The sequence below is a fragment of the Zingiber officinale genome, chromosome 4B (genome assembly GCF_018446385.1).
Source record: "Zingiber officinale cultivar Zhangliang chromosome 4B, Zo_v1.1, whole genome shotgun sequence".
Taxonomy (NCBI): domain Eukaryota; kingdom Viridiplantae; phylum Streptophyta; class Magnoliopsida; order Zingiberales; family Zingiberaceae; genus Zingiber; species Zingiber officinale.
Genome location: NC_055993.1, coordinates 52,829,178 through 52,853,391, shown reverse-complemented (window position 1 = coordinate 52,853,391; position 24,214 = coordinate 52,829,178). Strand labels below are relative to the sequence as shown.

The following is a 24,214-nucleotide window of genomic DNA, read 5'->3' as shown; positions in this document are numbered from 1 at the left end:
GTTTCCTATTAACTCTAGGATAATTGGTAACACTTGTTTTGTTCGGGATGTTTGTCCACATGTCACTAAATTATATCCCAAATCTCTGAAGTGTATCTTCCTTGATTATTCTCGTCTTCAGAAAGATTATAGATGTTATTGTCCCAGTATTAACAAATATCTTATCTCAATTGATGTTATCTTCCTAGAAGCCCCACCTTATTTTCTATTCTCACCAATTCTGACTCATCAAAGGGACGATGATAATTTATTGGTGTATTCTATCACAACCTCCGCACCTGTCCTGAAATCGACGCTTGTCAAACCTCCTATTATTCAAGTCTACTCCCAGCGTCACCCTCTAGATTCATGTCCTGCACCTATTGCTTCGTCATCAGATCCGATCCCGAGCGATGATCATCCTATTGTATTACGCAAAGGTAAACGACAATGTACTTATCCTACTTCTTCTTTTGTTTCTTATAACGGTTTGTCATCTTTTTCTTGTTCTTTTATTGCTTCATTTGATTCTGTCTCTATTCTTAAGAATGTGCGTAAGGCCATATCTAATCCTAGTTGGAAAGATGCAATGATAGAGGAGATGAATGCTTTATATGACAATGGTACTTGGGACTTGGTTGATCTATCTATTGGATGCAAATGGGTATTTACAGTGTAAATCCGGATGAGTCTTTTTCTAGATTAAAAGTACGTCTTGTCACTAAAGGCTATGCTCAGATTTATGGGGTGGATTATTCTGACACTTTTTCTCCTGTTGTGAAGTTGACATCTATTCGATTATTTATTTCAATGGCCGCTACCCATCATTGGCCTTTGCATCAACTTGATATCAAGAATGCTTTTCTTCATGGTGATCTTCAGGAGGAGGTGTATATGGAGCAACCTCTGATTTTATTGCTCAGGGGGAGTCGGGTAAGTTTGTTGTCTTTGAAAATCTTTGTATAGTTTGAAATAGAGTCCTCGTGCTTGGTTTGAAAAATTTAGTCAAATTGTTGAAAAATTTGGTATGATGAAAAGTAAGTTTGATCATTCTATGTTGTACAAACAGTCAGGAGCTGGTATCATTTGTAAGGAAGTAGAGCACTAAACACGCTTATGCGCAGCGGAAACCATCTAGTTCCTCCAGGAGATCCATGCGAAGGGAAAGAAAAATATACTAAGTTTTCTAAAAGAGTATGAAAAGGTTATACCTTTGGTGCGTGCACATGGACTCCAGACAGCTTGGATCACAGCATGATCACACGTTCGCGCCTCTATGGTATCCACACGAACAAGCCTTGCCTTCATTTGTCTCACAAACTCACAAGTTGGAGAAGGAAACCACCTAAGGTTGTGCTAGCAACCAAGAGTAGGTGTTTCGGCCAAGAAGAGAGGAGAGGAAGGAGAGAATGAAGATCTTCCCAAAAATGAAGAGAAAAATGCTCAAGTATTTTCATTCAATGAAAATGCTTAATGAGCATTAATTCAATTAATGAGCCTTAATGAGTATTTACACTCCATTAAGGACCACACTTGAAACTTCTCATTTTAAATTCAATTTTGAAAATTGAATGAAATGATTCATTGAATTTCGAAATTTAATGAATATCTCCATTAATCCTCACTTGAGTCTAACTCAAGTCTAATTCACTTGAGTCTAACTCAAGTCTAATTCAATCGAGTCTTAATCTCATGCGATTTCAAATTCAATGAATCACATTTCATTAATTTGAATTGACTCCTTGAGTCTAGTTTGAATCGGACTTAATCCAATAATTAGATCCAATTGAGTCTAACTCAATAAGTTCAATTCGGATTAGACTTAATCCAATAATCAAATGATTCATCATATGAACCCATCTCCAAATCTATTTATTCTTTGTGTGTGACCCTATAGGTTCTCGTAACGTTGGCAATGTACCCAAATCAACATTTAGATACATAAGCAATGAGTGACATCATTGCTACCCAAGTGACGAGAAAGTCGAGATCCGACCTAACCTGTCCGTGGCTATTATCTTGTATGACTTGGTCCCTCTATCCTTGATATCTAGATTGATCAATGAGGCATAGACCGTGTCATCCTCTTATCAACCTTTGTGTTTCTTGATCTCTAAGTAGATACACTCAATCAAATAAGCTCAATATCTCATATTGACTTATTTGAGCATGACCATGCTTTCTTGTGTCCTACTAATCAAGGGACCTACAGATATCACTTCCGTTATATGAAAGGGATAGATCCCATCTACATCATTCATATCCCTCCGCATAATTCATTGCATACCCAGTGATCGACTTTATTGTCCACCTTGTTACAGGTGACGTTTGCCGATACTAAAGTACACAACTCCTTATGTAGAGAACCGTAGCGACTTCAGGTCTAAGGACTATTCATACCAATAGTCACATGAGAATGTTTATGACACTCGTATAACAATCCATGAAACATTCTTATGGAGAGTCATTCAGTATATATTCTCTAATATATACCCATGTGTCGACCTGATATCTTATATCCATGACTTACGAGATTAAGTCATCCGTTGACCTACATGCTAGTCTCAACGTATTAATATTGTCCTTGTATATTAATGCTTGACTAGAATAGTTAAGAGTAGTGCTCTATGTATGTCTACAATATCTCACTATTAATTCAACTAATTGATATGCTACAAGATATGAACCTACGACCCAAGGACATTATTATACTTATTCAATCGACACTGATTTGAAATAAATATAATAACAAACTTTGCCTTTTTATTAATAATGAAATATGATACAAAAATGAGCCCTTTACAATCATCTCATAATTTGTACTAGGGCTAATACTAACATCATTCTATTAGTTGTATATGTAGATGATATTGTTATTACTAAAAATGATACTACTGAAATCTCATCTCTTAAAGCTTTCATTCATAATCAGTTTTATATAAAAGACTTGGGGGTGCTAAAGTATTTCTTGGATGTTGAAGTTATCAGTAAAAAAGGTATATTTCTATCTCAGAGAAAATATATCCTTGACTTATTAACTGAAATAGGAAAATTAGGGGCAAAGCCTTGTAGCACTCCAATGACTCAGAACATGCGTAACATGAGATGGGAAACTATTTGAACATCCTGAGAAATATCAAAGATTGGTTGGGAAGTTGAATAACCTTATTGTGACTGGTCCAAATATTGCATATTCAGTTAGTGTTGACTGTTCATCATTGGGCACCGTTAGAGCAAATTTTGTGTTACTTGAAGGGAGCACCCGAACGGGATATTGTATATAAAAATCATGGGCACACTCATATTAAATGTTTTTTAGATGTAGATTGGGCAAATTCTAAAATGGATAGAAGATCTACTTCAGGTTATTGTATCTTTGTTGGAGAAAATTTAATCGCATGGAAGAGTAAGAAGCAAAATGTTGTATCACGATCCAGTACAGAGTTAGAATATAGGGCCATAACAGTCTATGTGCGAGATAGTATGGATATATCAACTCTTGAGTAAAGTGAGATTTAAAATTTCAGTACCAGCTAAACTATAGTGTGATAACCAAGCTGCTCTTCATATTGCATCGAATCCTGTGTTTCATGAGAGAACTAAGCATTGAACTTGATTGTCATTTTGTTCGTGAGAAAATTCAACAAAATTTGTTTCTACTGGATATGAGAAGACTGGAGAACAACTTGGAGACATCTTCACAAAAGCTTTAAATGAGGTTCGAGTTGATTATCTTTGTAACAAGTTCGGTATGATTAATATCTATGCTCCAACTTGAGGGGGAGTATTACCTGTATATATATTAGTTCTCATATTTATATATATTAGTTATGATAACTGTATATATTAATTACCATATTATTGGTACAAATTAGTTAATAGATATATGTCAATTAGGCTAATTTATCAATTAGCCTAATTATAGTTTCCTAAAAATAGATCCCTTATTGGTATATAAATATATCTCACTTTTTAATAGTGTATGTATTCTTTTTATTTTCAATTAATAGATAATTTATTAGAATGATACGTTTCAACCATGCCGTCCTATACAACAATAATAGCCAAATCTTTATCTCACTAAATCAGTTTGGCTATATAGATCCTCTTATGTCATTGGGCTCAATCCCTATTCTATAAATGGATTTGACTATATAGATTCTCTCATGTCATTGAGTTTAATCCCTACTATATCTTCATCTATATTTAAATAAATTTTATCTTATTTTATTGTTGCTAACTAAGTTTGCTTTGATCTCCCTCTTTATTATTAATGTGTGTATTTATCATGGTCTTACATTGCCTAATTGGACATTTATTAGATGCCTAAGTACATGTCAATACCACCTTAAACACGTCTCTTAGAGTTTTCTCTCAATAGGTACAACCCCGACTATCTTTCTATTTTCTCATTTTTATCTTGTTTGTCCTTGTATGTTCGCACATCCACCTTAACTTTCTCATCTTTGCGACTTTTATCTTTTGCTCATGTGTTCGCTTCATAGCAACATTAAGCTTGATATAACATAACAAGTCTAACTACTGTTCAATTATACCATTTGATACGGTACGAAATTTCTAAATGTGGTAATTTATTTACCATTGAAAGTGTTAGGTGATTGGGACTCCATCAAATTGAATTTTGTCAAAGCCTTTAACAAAGTATAGTGTGCTATAAGACCCTAGCATAATTATTGAACTTGGTTAAAGATATAAATTTGTGGACCACGTATAAGTCCTTGAATTCTCCAAAATCAGTTGGACTTGTTACCTAGACAAATGGAGAATCAATTTGACTACAAGATAGGTGAACCTATTTTAATTGGAGTCCTAAAACGTTCCAACTTATGCATATGAAGTAAAAATGAAAGTAAATGATTGTTGAGTACTTTAAATTGATGTCTTTTTTTTGTTCCATTATTTACTTTGATGGATGGATGAATAGGAAGTGCAGGGCAAAGGAAAGAAATAATTCTGCACATGTTAAGGAAATATCACCCATGTATTCTTTGCATTCCCCATGCCCCGCCCCCCTTTCCGTCCAATTAATCCACCCATGTAAACAGGAGCATGCAATCTACAATCATTTTGCAGTGAATCTAATTTTTATGAATTTCATACCTAAAAAGTTATTGTTTATTTATTTATTTTCTTGTCTGTGTAGTGATACATTTGATGAGAATACTCCTCCTCTGGATGATCCAAACTACATTTCTTCATTGGGTTCAGCAATATATAAAGGAATGCAAAGTGGTGATGATAATGCTGTATGGCTCATGCAGGTGATTATTTACAAATTATTTATACAGTTTTACATGTTTATGGCCTAGGCATTTTCAGAGATTGCTTCTTCTTTTTTTTTTAAGAAAATAAGATTAAAATTGGATGAAAATGGTCCGACCAAACAGGGCCTAGGAGCTTGAATTGTTTGATTCAAGGTTTGAAATCATGTTCCTCGTGAGATTTTGATACTTAGGGTTTCAGTTCCCTGCCAAAACGAGAGTGCAGCATGTGGTGCCTAAGACACCAACAACGATGAAGCAATAGAGAGGTGGAGAAGAGGAAGAAGATGAGAGGAGAAGAAAGAAATAAAGAAAAAAATAAAAGAAAGGAAAAAAAGGCATTATTACTGTTGGTGCAGCGGGGCCTACAAGAGGGGGGTGAATTGCCTGCAAAATTAGATTATACCCTCCTCAAGGCTTTCAACTCAAAAATGCAACACTAATAATATAAAAACTAAATAATAGAAAAAGAAGAGGAGACAAGGATTTAACTTGGTTACAACCAAGACGGTTGTTAATCCAAGGCGGTTGAACAGCTCCACTAGAGTATCTCCTTCACTGTAGGCGGAGAAGCCTTTTTACACACTTAGAATGCTCAGAGGTTGCTAGGAATGAACACAGAGTTGAATGCTTGAATGAATACTATTTCCTAGCTCCAGAGGTCATTTTAGGAAATCTTATCTCGAAGGTCCAAGGCGCCTCCAACAGAGGTCCAAGGCGCCTCTAACGAGTGGATGGATAAAACTTTATCCATTGCGCAAACGATCATCTTTGACCTGTCTGAGCCGCCTCCATTGAGCAATGAGGGCACCTTCAAGGTGAAGGCGCCTCCATTGATCAATGAAGGCGCCTCGGGCTTTACTTCCAGCTCACTTTCTCCTTTGTTTTGACTTCTGAAGCTCCATGCGTTTGGGTGATTCCGGCCAACCGAAATAGGGCTCACCCGAACCCAATTTCCGGCCTTGTCCTCGAGCAGTCTTCCGTCCCGGCTTATGTCCCTCTAACATCGCGTACGTTTTTCTCGCCCACCGGTATACTCTTCCGCAGCTCTCTCGTCCTTCGGACGCACCGAGTCCGTCGGCTCCCTTCCTGTGCCGTTCTTCTCGCTAGCGTCTTCCGCTCGACTTCCTGCGCTCAAGCTCCTGCACACTTAGACACAGGGATCAACAACAAACAAAACCTAACTAACTTGGTTGATCATATCAAAATAACCACGGGGTCCAACAATCTCCCCCTTTTTGATGTGCATCAACCCAAGTTCAAGTTAGGATAAAAACAAACAAATAGTAGTTTTAAGAAAATTACTAAACTAACATTTTAAGCACATAAATTGCAATAATAGAATTTGCATAAGTTAGAATAAAAAACATTTAATCTTCCTAACTCCCCTAAACTTGTTACCTAAATTCTCCCCCTTTGATTACAGTAAAAACGGGGAAAAAAAATTCCTAAGTTATGTAAAACAAATTTCTGAGAATTTTGAAAGAATTTTCTATGTTAAAACTTAGGCAAGAAAAATAAATTTCTAATTTAGTTCTAATTTCAGAAGAAATTTTTAACTGAGGCAAAAAAAAAATATTATAGAGAATTTTCCTAAGTAAAAAAAATTTTATGCAAGAAATATTTTTGTTGAATTAAAAAGATGTTAAAGAAAAACTTTCTAAAGCATTATTTAATTTCAATTTTAATGTTTTACCAGAAAGTTAATTAAACATTTTATTTCAATATTTTGGTTTCCAGGTCGTGGCGAGGCACTATGCCTTCTTAGTTATTAGAGCAACAATCACTTCCTTAGACAAAACCTCATAAAGAAATTGTAATGTTTAATTTTCTCGCTGTAAGCCCTAACGTAAAAATAATTTAAATTAGCAAAGATTTTGGAACCCAGTATAGGTTTCTTCCTACAGGATTGTTTAAGAACTTAGGGGGTATATAATTTCTTGGAATTCGTCTAAGTTGTCCCTGATGCTTTCTTATATACCAGTTTAATTTTCCATAAACTTTAATTTTTTATTTTTGAACAACATTAGTGTTTAAACATGCATCAGATTTTAAACTTTCAATTTGAAGTTTCAATTTATCATTTCCATATTTCAAACTATCTAACATTTTATTTAAGTTAGCAATTTCTTTTTCTGGTTGAGCTAAGTCTTTAGAAAGAGATTTAATAAATTAAAACGACTGTTTAGGGTTTAGAGCACGTACCTTACCTATCTTACTTTGTGATGCTCCCCCCTCATCATAGCTTTCGTCTTTTGATGTTCCTCCCCCTTCATCTATGCTCATTTCTGAACTTGACTCTTCATCTAGCTGGTGGTTCGCCATCAGCGCTAGTCCCGAGAAGGCTTCGACTTCAGATTCGGAGGACGTTGAATCGTCTCATGTGGCCTTCAGGATTTTGTGCTTGGAGGTGTTTGACTTGTGCTTTACCTTCTCCTTGTCTTTTGTCTTTTCCTTTATTTTTGGGCCGTCATCCTTGATGTGCCCTTTTTCGTTGCAATTGTAGTACCGGACCGTCCTTCTATTGTGTTGATGCTTTCTCGACTGTGATCGAAATTTATTAGTTTTAAGAAATTTATTGAAACGTCTTACCAGTAGCGCTGCTTCGGTTTCGTCGATTGAAGCTTCGAAGTTGGGATCGTCTAACTTGGATTATAAGGCGATGTCGAGGTTTGACCTCACTGTTTCTTTAGGCTCTGCAATTCGAGACTCGTGAAGTTCGAAGGTAGAGAATAAACTTTCTAAGCTACTTATCTCAAAGTCCTTAGAGATGTAGTAAGCATCTACTAAGGAAGCCTATTCCGGAGTTCTGGGGAAGACGTTTAGTGCATACCAGATGGAATCTCAGTTTGTTACCGTTTCGCCGAGATTTGTCAGCTGCGTTATCAGCTCTTTGATCCTCGCTTGAAGTTGCGCAACCTTCTCGTCGTTGTTCATCTGGAGATTTGTTAGTTGTGTCCGGAGGACGTCGCGCCTTGCTAGCTTTGCTTCTGAGGTGCCCTCGTGGGACTCCAGGAATTTATCCCAGAGGTCTTTGGCGGAGTCGTAGCTTCCGATCCGACTTATCTCCTGGGGCGGCAGAACACTGAGCAGGTAAAATTCCGCCTTTCCGTTGGCCACGCAATCGGCCTGCTCCTTCTTCGTCCAGTTGCATTCTTCTTTGTCTTTTAGCGTTGTATATCCATATTTCATTATTAAAAGAATATCAAATTTGGTCTTAAAAAATATCCCTCCATTTTGCGTTTCCACGTAGCGAAGTCTCCGTCGAACTTCGGGGGATGAATGTTCGCTCCGGCCATCATCCTGATCTTTGTGCTTCAGTTGGCAGTTAGTCCTTCTGAGACGGTCGGGCTCTGATACCACTTGTTGGTGCAGTGGGGCCGGCAAGAGGGGGGTGAATTGCCTGCAAAATCAGATTATACCCTCCTCAAGGCTTTCAACTCAAAAATGCAACACTAATAATATAAAAACTAAATAACAGAAAAAGAAGAGGAGACAAGGATTTAACTTGGTTACAACTAAGACAGTTGTTAATTCAAGGCGGTTGAACAGCTCCACTAGAGTATCTCCTTCACTGTAGGCGGAGAAGCCTTTTTACACACTTAGAATGCTCAGAGGTTGCTAGGAATGAACACAGAGTTGAATGCTTGAATGAATACTATTTCCTAGCTCCAGGGGCCATAGCTCCTGGAAATCATATCTCGAAGGTCCAAGGCGCCTCTAACGAGTGGATGGATAAAACTTTATCCATTGCGCAAACGGTCATCTTTGACCTGTCTGAGGCGCCTCCATTGAGCAATGAGGGCGCCTTCAAGGTGAAGGCGCCTCCATTGATCAATGAAGGCACCTCGCGCTTTACTTCCAGCTCACTTTCTCTTTTGTTTTGACTTCCGAAGCTCCATACGTTTGGGTGATTCCGGCCAACCAAAATAGGGCTCATCTGAACCCAATTTCCGGCCTTTTCCTCGAGCAGTCTTCCATCCCGGCTTTACGTCCCTCGAACGTCGCACACGTTTTTCTCGCCCACCGGTGTACTCTTCCGCAGCTCTCTCGTCCTTCGGACGCACCGAGCCCGTCGGCTCCTTTCCCGTGCTGTCCTTCTCGCTAGCTGCGTCTCCCGCTCGACTTCCTACGCTCCTAAGCTCCTGCACACTTAGACACAGGGATCAACAACAAACAAGACCTAACTAACTTGGTTGATCACATCAAAACAACCACAGGGTCCAACAATTACCTCATTATGGCTGTAGACTGAACTCTAACCTCATCACAGTTGCCTCGCAAAAGCTCACGCCTTCTTGGTGCTAACGTTGCACAAGCTTCTTGTGAAGGATCTGATGTCGTTGTCAGTGTCATTACAGCCTTGCATGAAGTTTCCAAAGTTGGTGGTGGTGTTCTCATCTATTACAGTTAGTGGGCCTGATATATCTGTTGGTTTTGTGAGTCAATTTATGCTGATAAGAAGTTTCACTGGGAGAAACTATTAAAAATCCTTCAATATTAAATTCCTATGGAAAGATTTACTTTATAAGAATCTTGGACATTAAATATTGAGGCCCTTTAGACATCAATTATGTGGGTCTAGTATTGATGAGGCATACTTCATGTTTTTGTATGCATGCCGGAAGCACCTCCTAATGTGGAAAACCAAGAGGTGTTGTAGCACAATCTAGTGGATAATGGCATATACAACTTGTAATAAAATCCTTTCTTGATGATCTGATCTCGTCTTCAATAGTATGGAACTAATGAATATTCATTATAATATGAAGTCATTTACAGTGATAATATACATTGTTCCATACTGCACTAAGGCGGACTACCACTTTATCCACAATGCAGATATGATTATCAGAAGATTTACACTACTTTTCTTCTAAAGAACAAATTTCAGCACATTTATCAAGCCTATCATTGGCCAATTGATTTTTTACTATATCTAAGTTAGGCATGATAGAAAACTATTTTTCACCTTAACAGGTGTTAACTAAGAATATTACATGTGGAACACATATTAGTCTTATGTCTAAGTTTAAATAAAATTAGTTATTTCTCTAAGTACTACCAATACATGGATTTAACCATATTTCAGGAAATAATAAGATATCTAAGTTTCAACTGAGTTTGTTCACTAATTCCTGAAACTTATGCTGTTAAGTCAGTGTCCAAGATGTACCTTTTATTGTCTCATGTTCCTCACGTTTTGAAGTTTACTAAGCTGAACCAATATTGCTAAATTTTAATGCATCTCTTCATATTCTCCTTTTATTATTTCCCCATCATGTTTTGATGTGTTTAAATTGGACCAATATCATTAAAATTTAATGTCTCTTCGTATTCAAAAAGCATAAGCTGTGAGGATTGGTTTAATGTAGACTTTCTATTTTTTGATTTCCACCCCCCACCCACACTTGCCCATTATCTGAATTGTACTAAACCTGATCCCAACATGTGGATTGACATAACTGGAGTATGTTTTTCTGTAGTGGCATTTGCAGGATTTAAATACAGAATATCATGTTGTTACACCTTGTGGTTTTAGAGTGAACACTTCAAATGCATAGACTATTAGGAAATTACTCCATTATATTTTTTATAATATTCCCAACAAATATAGATATTAAATAAATTTTTGGTTATTGAAACTTCACAGGGTTGGTTATTCTCATATGATCCATTTTGGAAGCCCCCTCAGATGAAGGTAACATTTACCTCTACCTGCTTATTTAGGTTTATTGACAAAATGTTCTTTCAACATCTTACTCTCTACAATAACTTGTTATCCTGTCTAGAATTTTCAACGTGGACAAGTGAATGTTGTCTTGAAGTTTATTTGATACACAATCATGTCAATACTTTCTAAGTACTGATGGTTCAGTGTTGGAATCAATAATTTCTTAGCCTCTGTATTTTCAAGAATTTTTAAGGATGTTTTATATGAAGGGCAAAAAAATATACTTGCAGTCCCATCAAGTACCAACTAGTTAATTTCTTCATGCAAGGTCATTTACAAAAATATTTGTTGTTGATAAAAAAACCACTAGCTATCATTTAATTGCATTGTTTCCTCTCTGCATTTATGCAAAAATTCTGAATCAGCTTTATTAGTATCAAAACTATTATAATAGTGAGAAACACCAGGTCATCACAATACAAGTATTGCCTAACATTACAAGAGCACGTACATACTAAACCATATTGGTAATCCAAATCCGTTACATATTCTAGATGTTATTTCTAAGTGTTACCTCTTCTTTCCAATACTTAAAATTGTAGCATTTCCTCTCATATTATTATTATTAAATTTTTATTTTATCTTATTTTATTATTATTATTTTTGCCTAGGCTCTCCTTCATTCAGTTCCAATTGGTCACATGGTAGTTCTTGATCTGTTTGCTGAAGTAAAACCAATATGGTTCACCTCAGAGCAATTTTATGGCGTTCCCTATATCTGGAAAGTTCCTCATTCTCTGTTTGATTGAATTTTGTAATTTTAGCAAGATAATTTGTAACACTTCTTTTTATTTTGAAAAAATAACCTACACGGATTTCTTTCAATTTTTTCGCAGGTGTATGCTACATAATTTTGCTGGAAACATTGAGATGTATGGTATTCTGGATTCCATTGCACTGGGACCTATTGAAGCTCAAATAAGCAAAAATTCAACCATGGTTAGTTGTTTTTCCATATTATTCTAATGCATTGGGTGATTTCATTTTTTTTTTCCTTATTTCTTTAGTTGATATACTATGATTCTCTATACTTGCTGCCATATTTCTTGACTGAAGGTTGGTGTTGGAATGTCGATGGAAGGCATTGAGCAAAATCCTATTGTTTACGATCTTATGTCTGAAATGGCATTTCATCACAAGCCAGTAAATGTGAAGGTAAATTTCATTTTTTCTCTTATGCCCATCTCTTGTGCTTGTTACATACTGCCACATTTGTAAAGATATGCAGTCAATGTATTACAAAGCTCCTTGTATTTCATTATCATTATTTTGGATGTTTGTGATTTTCCTTGAGTAATATATCATTTATAAATTTGTTTCCTCCACCTAGGTGAATCATTGAGTCTGGTTTTTCTGTTTCCTTATATTTGTGATTTATATCTGAGGTACAACGTCCAACTTTACAGCATTCTAAGCTTGATCTGACATCTGCATCTCTTCAAACTGCTTCTTTCACAAACAATCAACTTTCACATGACATTCCACAGCGCTCTTCTAGAATCACTCATCCATTGGATTGGTATGACTTTTCCTATACATCTCTTCATACTACTTTTTCCAGTGTTCCTATTCCTTCATGTTATTCAGAGGCTGCTAAACATGATTGTTGGCGCAAGGAAGAACTTCAAGCTCTTGTGGACAATCACACTTGGGATATTGTTCTATGCCCTCCAAATGTTAAAGTCATTGGTTGTAAATGAGTTTACTCTATCAAGATTCGTTCAGATGGTATGTTAGATCGTTGTTGCTTTGGGTAACAAACCAGAGTGACATCAATTATGACAAGACTTTTGCTCCGGTTACTAAGATGTCAACGGTTCGAATGGTTATTTCAATTGTTGCTTCACAAGGATGGCCACTTTATCATATGGATGTTAAGAATGTGTTTCTTCATGGTGATCTCAAAGAAGAGATTTACATGGTTCCACCACCGACTTTATCTTCTTCTTCTTTGGATGTTTACAAGTTGAAGAAATCTTTATATGGGTTAAAACAAGCTCCTCGGGCATGGTTTGATAAATTCAGATCCACTTTGCTCCAATTTCATTCAAGAAAAACCAATATGATTCATCTTTGTTTCTTTTCAAGACATCTACTCGGTCATTCTCTTAGTTTATGTTGATGATATTGTTATGACCAATTCTGTCTTAATTGCTCTTTTGAAACAACATCTTTAAGCCCCATTTCATATATGAAGGATCTCGGTCCTCTTACTTATTTCTTGAGTTTTGAGGTTCATACTAATCCTTTTGGTATTTTTTGCATCAACATAAGTACACACAAGATTTGCTTCATTTAGTCGGTCTCCAAGATGCTTCTACTATAGCTACTCCACTTGAAGTAAACACAATGTGAAGGATCGAGAAGAAGCGATAGAGGAGGGGGGGGGGGGTTGAATATCGCTTCTTAAAAACCTCTTTTATCGTATTCTTAAAATCAAAATAGAGTATTAGCAGCGGAATAAAAAGAGACAAAGACACAGATCGTTTTTACTTGGTTCGAAGTCTAGGTCGACTCATAATCCATGACCCTCGATCCTTAATCGCACCGTTGGACAATTCACTATAATTCTTCTTTCCGAAACCTTCATAAGAAGCAATTCATACAATGAAGTTAATACAATAAAATGCAAGCTAAAATAAAAATGCCAACAATACAACAATGAAGATCGTCGGAGCTTCTTGGTGATGTAGCTTGCACATTGAGTAGAAGAACAGAAGCAGCACGAGCAGCAGCGTAGTAGAACAAAGGAATGCAGAGAGTTGCTTCGATTTGGTGCTCAAGGCTTGCTTTTATACGTGTTGATCGGTCGACTAATAAACCCTTCAGTCGACTGATAAACTTGACTGATATGTTCGGTCGACTGAACCAAATATGGCAAGCACAGTGTCAGAATCGATCTCGGCAGAAGTTGGAAACTGTAAGGATCGGTCGACCGGTCATGGTGATTAGTCGACCGATTAATTAAATTCTCTTAATAGCACAGGGTTAGATGCACAGTATATAATAGATATCCCTGCAACACAAAGTGAGCACATAGATATTATGCATGACTAATAGACAATAATATCTGTCTTGATCTCAACTTGGAAACCTCCCGGTATCTTCAGTTGGATCAGCGACTTAGGGTTTGTTCCTTTTCGGAACATGACCTCACTGACGCTCTTCTCCAGTTGCTTACCTCAACCTACCTACCAAACATGGTCCTCCAGATTTGTTTGGACTTTCTCTGCTCAGTGTCTGATCCCTGATCCACTAAGGTTTTTTCTGTAATACTACATTAGCCAACAATAATAATAGTAATACACAATAATATGGTAAAACTAAACTTGATATTGGGTCCTCCAGACCTATCGAATCCTTCTACCTTGCTTCCACGATCTATTGCGATTTTCCTTGCCTAGATGCAACTAAGACTTTCCTTACCTAACCGCAGTTAGGACTAGTCACTTGTTGACTTCTCACCCTTGCCTAGCCGCGACTAGGACTCCCCTTGATCAAACTCCATTAAACATAGATATTAAAACCTTGGAGGTCGATTGCACCAACACGAAGTACCGTTTTGAGGAGGGTAATCTTCTTTCTGATCCTACTATATTTCGATAATTGGTGGGCAGCTTGAACTATTTGACTGTTACTTGACCGGATATTTCCTTTGCTGTTCAACAAGTTAGTCAATTTAAGACAAAACCCCTTCATCTACATTTAGTTACTGTTCATCGAATCATTCAATAATATCTTCGTGGGACATCTTGTCGTGGATTGTTTTTTCCATCCAGTTCTCCTCTTTATCTTGTTGCCTATAGTGACGCTGATTGAGTTGGATGTCCTGATACTCGTCGATTTATGACAGGTTAGTGTATGTTTCTCGGTGATTCCTTGATTTCTTGGAAGAGCAAGAAGCAAGATCGTGTTTCTAAATCTCCTACAGAGTCCGAATATCGTGCTATGTCTGTTGCTTGTTCTGAGATTGTTTGGCTTCGTGGTTTTCTAGCTGAGCTTGGTTTCTCTAAGTCTACTCCTGCTCCACTTTATGTTGATAACACTAGTGCCATTTAGATTGTTGCTAATCCTATTTATCATGAGCGTACTAAGCATATTGAAATGGATTGTCACTCTATTTGCGAAGCCGTCGATACTCATATTATTTCTCTTCCTCATATTTCCACCAACGTTCAGATAGCTGATATATTTACTAAGACTTGACGCGACAACGTCATCAATTTCCAGTGGACAAATTGATGCTTCTTGATCGACTAGCATAAATTTGAGGGGGGATGACAACATATATAGTAACATATATCAAGTCTTAATTATGATAGCATATATGACAACATATATCATATATGACAGCATATATCAAAACTTAATTAATAGTTGTAAATATATTATAGTGGTAACTTCCTTAGCTGTAAATATCTTGTAATTAATAACATAGTTATACCTTCTTGATTTAGAGAGATTACTAGAAATCAGCTTGGATTTATGGTTGAAGATTTGTTCTGTAACTTTTTGTAAATCTCTAACATTTTCTATATAATGAGAAAAACACTCATGGTAAGGGTATTCAATCCATTTGACACTACCCAGAAAACTTGAATAAATTAAGTGTAAATTATTATAAAACGAAAGAAGTATAAAATTTACAATTGAAGATAAAATTAAAACTAAATGATTACAAACTTGTTTTATTCTAAAACTTACAAAGACTAAACATATATTAGCAATCTAATTAATTATTATGTAAATAGTTAATTGCAATAATAAATTAATTAAGAATTACAATTTATATTAAATAAAATAAATCATATTATTATTAGTAATTCAATTAATTAAATATTGAAACCGTTCTGCCATTGCATGATAAGCACTAAAACTTTATCATGCCGGTCAAAATATAAGACTTTGCTACTGCTCAAGATTTTAAATCTATAAACAAAGTTGAGAAGAAAAATTCTCTCTTATTTTATTAATGAACCAAGACACCCTTTACTAATGACAATGGGAGTTAATAAATAAATAAATAAACTATTCTACATAAATAAAATATTCTATCAAATCACTCTAATTGATTATATCCTTATTTGCACCCATGATTGGCTCTATACAAAGCAAGATAAAATACTTGATTATTTCCTACAAAATCTTAGTTTGATCTACTCCATTCTATTGAATGGCTTCCTGCCTCCACCACAAATGGGATTAAAGAACATCTTCAAGTGTGTTTGGAGGCTGTAAGTGAGGAGTTTTCTTCTCCAGTAGTTTATGGTAGATGAGAAGTGCTGGAAGTGAGGTTTTCATTGCTTCTCCATGGTGTTGAGAGAGGAGTTTAGGGTTGATTAAGAGATCTTTTAAAGGGTGGGCAGCAGGTTTGCCTGTTTTATTGTACACTTTCTCTCAAGTTATCTACACAAATTCTTCTCCAGGAGTAGGCTTATGCTAAACTATGTTATATTGCTCTTGTTTCTTCTTTCATGCTTGTATCATTCTATAAAGGAAGACAAAGACTCCACATTTGTGGTGGATCTAAAAGTATGTGTTTTGACGACAATACTACCCATTAGTATTGGAGCGGTCTTTAATTCCGTCAATTGGTGTTAAAGACACATGATCACAACAAATGCCATCAATTGGTCTTTAATTCCGTCAATTGGTCTTAGAACATTGCATCTACAGCTTTATAGTGGATGGAGCAGTCAACACAGAATGGCTGAGACTTCAGTGAGAATTGGGGACTTCAGTGAGATTCTAGAGGTTCAAAATTTTCTTTGTTGATACAACATGGTAATGGGATAATCTACTTGACAGAGGAGGAAAAACTATTAAACATCCCAGAAAGCTATTGGAAGATCATTGAGAAAAAAGAAGTCACTACTATCAGATTATACTTTGCAAATAGTATTGTTCATATGATTGAAGTAGTGTTACCAGTAAAGTTGCAACACAAGGCATCATACAAAGATTGACATAATGATATATGGCTCAGTTTTATTTACCATCTCAGGAGAAAACTATATAAGCTGCATATGGCAGATGACAAAAACCATATGGAAACACCTCATTGATAAGCTGACCAACATTAGTGAGAACTGAGAAGATCTCAAAACAATCTCTCTTTTAATATTAAATGTTTGACAGTACAGAAGGAAAATTTAATCTCAGATAATCTCTCTTCTCATTTATTCTTCCATAAGAAGATTCCCCTTCTCTTCTATTAACTAATCCATGAAGATCTAACATCTTGTCTTCTGCACAAAAGCTAGATTATTCCTGGTGGGATCCTCTGGTCCGCAAATTTGTGGACCAGAGGATCCACTTAGATTATTCTTGGTCATTGGTCACTGTGTTTGTAACAATGATTATACTTTAGATGCTTGTTTCCATTTTGCTTTTTTTTTTGAAAATCTGACATGTTATTCATACATGAGGTAGTTATTGTCTAATAGCAATAGTATCTACTAATTTATTGCATTGATTATTATACAAAAAATAGATTCAGCCCATTAATGAAATCCCAACTTGGTTTGTTGATTTTGTAGGTGTGGGTTGACCAATATGCATCAAGGAGATATGGAAAAAATGTTTCAGGTCTACAAGAGGCTTGGCAGATATTGTATCATACTCTCTATAATTGCACTGATGGTGCTTATGTGAGTTGGTTCATTGTTTGTTTTGGATGTTTTGGCTATTCCCCTGATTTTCTGTTTGTGACTAAATTGTAGATTCATCATGCATTACAATTTCTGACATTAAATATTCTATTAGTAAAGTTGATGCATAGGGGTTTAGTATATTGATTTGGAAATTAGTTATTAGTGTGCTGCCTCTGAAACATCTATTTTGTACTCGTGGCCTTGCTTACCCAGTAAAGTTGTACATATTTTCATACATTTTTTGGCTTGATAACAGGACAAAAACAGAGATGTTATTGTTGCATTTCCAGATGTTGATCCATCAGTCATCTTAATACCGGAGTTATCAGGAAGAAAGTATTTTAGAGGACACATATTAAAAAGGAGACAAATGAAGGAAACAACTGACTCTTATGAGCATCCACATTTATGGTATTCAGTGTCTGATGTCATAAACGCATTAGTTCTTTTTTTAGAAAATGGAGATGAAGTAGCGGATTCCCACACTTTCAGGTAGTATGTATTTCATTTACTTAACCATAAAGCTTGTGGCAATATAGTTAGATGTTCAGCACCTACTTGTGCTCTTGTTTTAAGTTTGCATATGGCTATATGTATAGGACTTCTTATGATTAAACCCATTTGGAAGGGAAATAAAAAATTGGCAAGTAGTAGCAAATTCCAAGTATGTGATTCTAGAAAATAAGGTTATTATTCAAACTCATAGGTTTAGATAGTATGTAGTATCAGATGTATTCTTGATAATCCTTGGTTTTTTCATCCAGATTTTTAGTTTGGAGTCTAGGAGATAAAGGTATAAGTTAGCTAATTATTTAATTAACTTTTGAAAATTATGAGGAGCTCAAAGAATAGAAATGTTTTTTTTTCTTACCTGCTTTATAAGAATAAGGTGATATACAATTTAGTTTTAATTATAGAGGGATATAGTGTTAGGGTCGATTAGTTAGTTGGCAAGTCATGCTTGGGAAGGAGTAAATAGACAATATACCTAAATTTAAATTCTCGCGTAAGCACAAATAATGAAACCATTAAATGTGCATGTGCTTTGTGTGTTCTTAGTATCAAAACTTTAGAGCAGAAATAAATGTAAGTACCCTGGATTAGTTTTGATATGGTCAATCGAGTTAAGTTAGGTCATGTGGTTTTGATGCCTTATGTCTGAGTATGCAGGAATTTAGGAACATAAGAATTGAGCGGAAGACGCAGCTAGCCAGAAGGATAGCACGAGAAGCGAGTTGACGGGCTCGGTGAATTCGAGGGACAAGATTTTGAGGAAGAGTACACTGGTGGATGAGATAGATATGCGCAATGAGATGAGAAGCCGGGGAGGAAGCCTGCTCGAGGAGAAGACCAGAGTTGGGTTTGGGTGAGCTCAATTTTGGACAGCCTGAGCAACACCCAAGGGAGCGGGACCAAAGAAGATCAACTTGAAGGTTGATCTTGAAGACTCGAGGTGCCTCACTTGTATGGAGCCACCTCGGAAGCCCGCTCTTGAAGCTGCCGCATTCAGTGTTTGAGGTGCCTCTATTGCGTGTGAGGCGTCTCGCATGAAAAGACGCGAAGGCGCCTCAAGCAAGCTCAAAGGCGCCTTAAGTAGGGGCACAGAGGCTCCTCCAATGACATTGAAAGCGCCTCCAACCAATCAGAGCCGTTGGTTGACCGTTAGAACGTGGATAAAACTTTATCCACGATGGAGGTGCCCTGGATGACTTTGGAGGTGCCTCCAACCAATGGTAACTTTTTCCAAGAGGCTATAAAAAGCCCCCTGGAGTTAGGAATTATTCAATAATCATAGTATCCATCTTTCTAATAATTTCTGAGCTTTTAAAGTGTGTAAGAGGCTTCTCCACCTTCAATGAAGGAGATTTTTAATGAGCTTTCAACTGCCTTGGATTAATAACCTCTCCGGTTGCAAACCAAGTAAAATTCCTGAGCCTCTTTATTCTATGTTATTTATTTTAATTTATTTATTTTAATTGTTTAATTAATTTGATTATCCTTGCTAAGAAAAAGTAAGATATTTGGCTAACTTTCTTTTCAGGCTATTCATTTTTCTCTAGCCAACCTAACGCAGACCTACAATTAGTATCAGAGTCAATTTTGCTTTAGAAGAACTAATTGTCAACTGAAGCAACGAAATGATGGCGGATCGAGATTTACCCACCGAAGTTTGAGGGAGAGTTCGCGCTATAGAAGCACCGTATCAAGGTAAGGAGAAGGATGGCAAAGAAATGGAGGAGTTCCTTTAGACCAAGAAGTAGCAAATGGACTTTGTGGCCAACTGCAAAGTAGAATTTCATCTGTTGAGTGTTCTACCACAACAAGAATTCAACCGGATTGGAATTTGCAAGTCAGCCAAAGAACTTTGGGAGAAGTTCTTAGAGTTGCACAAAAGAACCTCGGAGGCTAAGCTAGTGAAGGACTTGCTACGGAGTCAATTGACAAACCTCCATATGGAAAAGGGTGAAACGATGGCTCAACTATATGCGAATATCAAGGAACTAATCACCAGACTCAACAACCTCAAAGAAACGGTAATTAATCAGGATTCAATAAGGTATACTCTAAATGCATTCCCGAGAACACCCGAATGAGCATCAATAGGACGACGCCTACTACATTCCAAGGACATCGAGGTAAGTAGTTTAGAAAATTTATTTTGAATTACATTAGTCTAGATACGTAGGCATAAGAAAGGACAAGGAGTCGAACAACATCGCCCTAAACACAAGGAAAGTCGAACAAGATTCATAGTCATCCCTCGACCCATATCAAGAAGCATATATGGTAAGAAAGTTCAAAAAGTTCTTTAAATCTAACAAGTTTAATGAGATGCAGGAAAAAAAATCCATGAGGTAAAAGAAAAATCAGATGCTATGACTGTAATGAAGAGGGACATTTAAAAGACAACTACCCAAGATTGAAAAACAAAGGGTCAGACAAGTCCAAACACAAAAACCTCAAGGCCACGTTACATCATCATCTGAGTTCGAAAAAGAAGAATACACTGGACTAGCATTGATAGTCAGTCACTAAGAATTAGATGAAAAAGCAACCACGGAAGAAAGCATCGATGAAGGGGGAGCTACTTCAGAAGACAACAACAATGAAAGGGGAGAACCCATCTTTAGATCAGATATAGTAAGTGAGATATATCTTCTACCTCCTGATCGGCTATATTCAGGTATTAAATGAATGTCTAAATTTTTTTGCAAGCTAAGGTCTAAATATGTAAAATTAAAAAGGGGTAATGTTGATCTCAAAGTAAAATTAGCAACAGCATGTCTGTTAGAGCACTTTGACAATATTAAAGAAGAAAATTATAAATGAAAGAACAAATAGAAAGTATGGAAAATTTCATGTTTGCTCCAAAAAGAAATTTTAGACATTATAGCGGAAGTAAATGGTATATTATGAACCATAGGCCAAATTGTAAAAGTGACAAAAAATAGCATTCCAAGAAAATTTCTAATAAATCCTCTAGGTATAGAAATTTCCAAAAAATAAAACTTGTTGGTGCCATTGTGCCCCAAATGGTCAAGTTTGATCTTGAATTTTAATGTTTATGCAAAAGGTTTAAGTTAGGCTTGCATAGTGACTTGATGGGTCAAGTGATGCTGATAATGACTTGGTATGGTTAAGGCAATGACTTTGAAGTCCATGAAGATTAGAGAAGTTTCATGAGGCAACCGAGGGACTACAAGATGAGAAGCACTGATGTGGTAGGAATAACTCATGGAGCATAAATTAGCATGTCAAGTTGGCAGCTTGATGACTCAAGTTCTATATAGATTAGAGAAGAATTGTATGAGACATTCGAAGGACCACTGAACAAGAAGTATTTAGGCACATTGTTGAGGATAGTTGAAGGCATACTATGTAGGTGAAGCGTGTGGATGACATGTAAAGTGAGCCAAGAGCTTGGGTGCATCCAAGGTATAAGTAACCTAACATGAGACGACTGTGGTGGCGAAGTCAATTTGCGAAAGGAGACGTCTGGTTGGGCATTGTCAAGAGGTAATCTTCTCAACAAAGAAGAACCCTTGCCAAAATGTGTCTGTTACTGCTAGCAGTGCTTTAAGAGTGTGCCAAAGATGCATAGTCAAAGAAGAACCAAGCATCACCACCACATGAACAACAATCTCGAAGATATGGTTATCAATGGAGAGAATAATTTGAAATAGAATAGAAAGCTTCCTGGAACATTGAATTAAAAGTAAAGAAAGGAGTTGTCCTATGCCTCAATTCATTAATCTACTCTAAATGCAAAAAGTTGCTTGAGTTTCCAATTGGAAATAGTGAGGGAGCACTCCAAATATCCGGATTTAGAAAGACCATTTTAAATAAAAATTTAGTTAATTCTCTAAGTAGTTCCTGATGTATGTATATATATATATACGATTTCGCTCGCCTGCGGTTTTCTCCCTGCGGTTTGGTGCGGCTATGATGAGCTGGACGCGCCACGTAAGCAAAAAAAAATATAAAAGGAAAAATCACTACCGTAGCCGCGATCTCTCCGCTTCTCCCCGCGGTTGCAGCTGATCTTCACGAGACGCTGGCGGATCACCCTCGGCCAGATCACAACCGGATTCCGGTCGAATCGCGGCCGGATTCCGACCAGATGGCGGCCGGAATCCAGCCGTTTCGTGGCCAAAATCTGCCGAAAACGCTAGCAGACACAGTGTTGCCGATTCTGGCCGCGATCTGGCCGGAATCCAGTCGGAATCCGGTCGCGTCCGGTCGCGACCGGATTCCGGCCGGATCGCGACTGGATTCCGGCCGGATCATGGCCAGAATCGGCAGCGCTGTGTCTGCTAGCGTTTTCGGCAGATTTTGGCCACGAAACGGCCGGATTCCGGCCGCCATCTGGCCGGAATCCGGCCGCGATCCGGCCGACGGTGGCCGGGCGTCCAGTGGAAGGTCGGCAGTCGGTGGTTTGGCGAGGTCGGCGAAGAAGACGAGAAGAGAGATGATGCCGCGTTTTTTTTTTTTTTTGGCTTTGACGTGGAATGCCAAATCATCTCTACCGCACCAAACCGCAAGAATTGCACCGCAGGAGAACATTTCTCTATATATATATATATATATATATATATATCTTACATTGTTATCATTTTGTATACACATTCTTGTGTATTACAAGTCTATAACTATTTACACATTTCCCTCACAAAATCACTTAATTTTCTGAAAATTTCAATTAAAATTTGAGAAATATTTTTCGGTGCAACAAAGTATAGATTATAAAATGGAAATATAGGTTCAGATGATTGTTCAGATGATTTAGATGATAATAATATTTTGTATTATAGGTACGATCTTGTGGACCTTACCCGACAGGCACTAGCAAAATATGCAAACAAACTATTCTTGAAGGTCATTGAAGGGTATCATCTAAGCAATCTCTCACAAGTAACTTCCTGTGCTCACCACTTCCTTGATCTTGTCAAAGACTTGGACACTCTTTTGTCCAGTCATGATGGATTTCTGCTTGGTCCCTGGTTGGAAAGTGCTAAGAACCTAGCAAGAGATCCAGAACAGGAGAAACAGGTGACGACTATTATTACTTTTCTGTTGGTTGTCCTCAAATGCCATAAATAGTCTGATAACCTGAGTAAGCTGCTTCCATGATGCAGTTTGAATGGAATGCAAGAACTCAGTTAACAATGTGGTTTGATAATACAGACACCGAAGCTAGTCTGCTTCGAGATTATGGTATGAACTAAGTAGAATTCATTTTGTTAGCATTATTTGCAAATTTCAGGAATTGTTTCATCCAAAAATCTTGTTGTTACAGGAAATAAGTACTGGAGTGGTCTTCTGCAAGACTATTACAGACCACGGGCAGCTTTATATTTTAAGCACATGATCGATAGCTTGGTGAAAGGTGAGAGCTTTCCACTGGAAGACTGGAGAAGGGATTGGATATCTCTTACCAATAAATGGCAGGAAAGTAGAAACCTGTTCATAGTAAAAGCTCATGGAGATGCTCTAAACATCTCGCGCTGGTTATATGACAAATATTTAAGAGAAGACCACTCACAATCACTTTATAAGCTCAGAGAAAACCACAACGATCAGCTTTAATTTTGAATTATGAATCTTCTGCCCAGATGATAGTTTGCTTTACAATTGTTAGTTTGTTCATCATAAAAGAATTCATGGTCATTAATTTAGCTTTTCATTTGAAATAAAAACTTCCAAATGGCTTTGCCAATGAAGGTACCAAATGAATTTCATGTCCATTTATTTTATCGCTTAATATGCAATACGAAGTCCTGATGAAATATTGCATGGAAAGAAACGACATTGGAAACGGGCAAAATCTACAAGCTAATTTTGGTGATCTCAAACAAAAATATAAAATGCACTTTCTCAGGAAAGTTGACTGCAGTATTGGGTCCCCTGTCAATTTGATTGCTAAAACCTAACACAGCCCAGAAAAATTAATTCATCTCCAGCTTGTTCCACAGCCTTAATGTAGTTTTGGAATCCTCATTTCTTGGAGACAGCTTTGTACGCAATGAAACTGCTTTGCTGACTGAGACAATTGCGCCTTCGCGCTG

At 36.9% G+C, this 24,214-nt stretch overlaps 1 protein-coding gene across 1 annotated transcript in view; it reads left to right on the top strand.

Moving 5' to 3' along the window:
* Nucleotides 1–23,824, top strand: part of LOC121975066 (alpha-N-acetylglucosaminidase-like) — a 93,131-nt gene extending 69,307 nt beyond the window's left edge. Inside the window, exons 7-16 of the mRNA XM_042526435.1 lie at nucleotides 5,144–5,261; nucleotides 10,915–10,962; nucleotides 11,607–11,716; nucleotides 11,832–11,934; nucleotides 12,052–12,150; nucleotides 17,535–17,645; nucleotides 17,905–18,140; nucleotides 22,961–23,198; nucleotides 23,285–23,363; nucleotides 23,446–23,824. Coding sequence (XP_042382369.1) covers nucleotides 5,144–5,261; nucleotides 10,915–10,962; nucleotides 11,607–11,716; nucleotides 11,832–11,934; nucleotides 12,052–12,150; nucleotides 17,535–17,645; nucleotides 17,905–18,140; nucleotides 22,961–23,198; nucleotides 23,285–23,363; nucleotides 23,446–23,735 — 1,432 coding nt within the window. The 3' untranslated portion in view covers nucleotides 23,736–23,824. The remainder of the gene's footprint in view (nucleotides 1–5,143; nucleotides 5,262–10,914; nucleotides 10,963–11,606; nucleotides 11,717–11,831; nucleotides 11,935–12,051; nucleotides 12,151–17,534; nucleotides 17,646–17,904; nucleotides 18,141–22,960; nucleotides 23,199–23,284; nucleotides 23,364–23,445) is intronic.
* The last annotated feature ends 390 nt before the right edge of the window (nucleotides 23,825–24,214 follow it).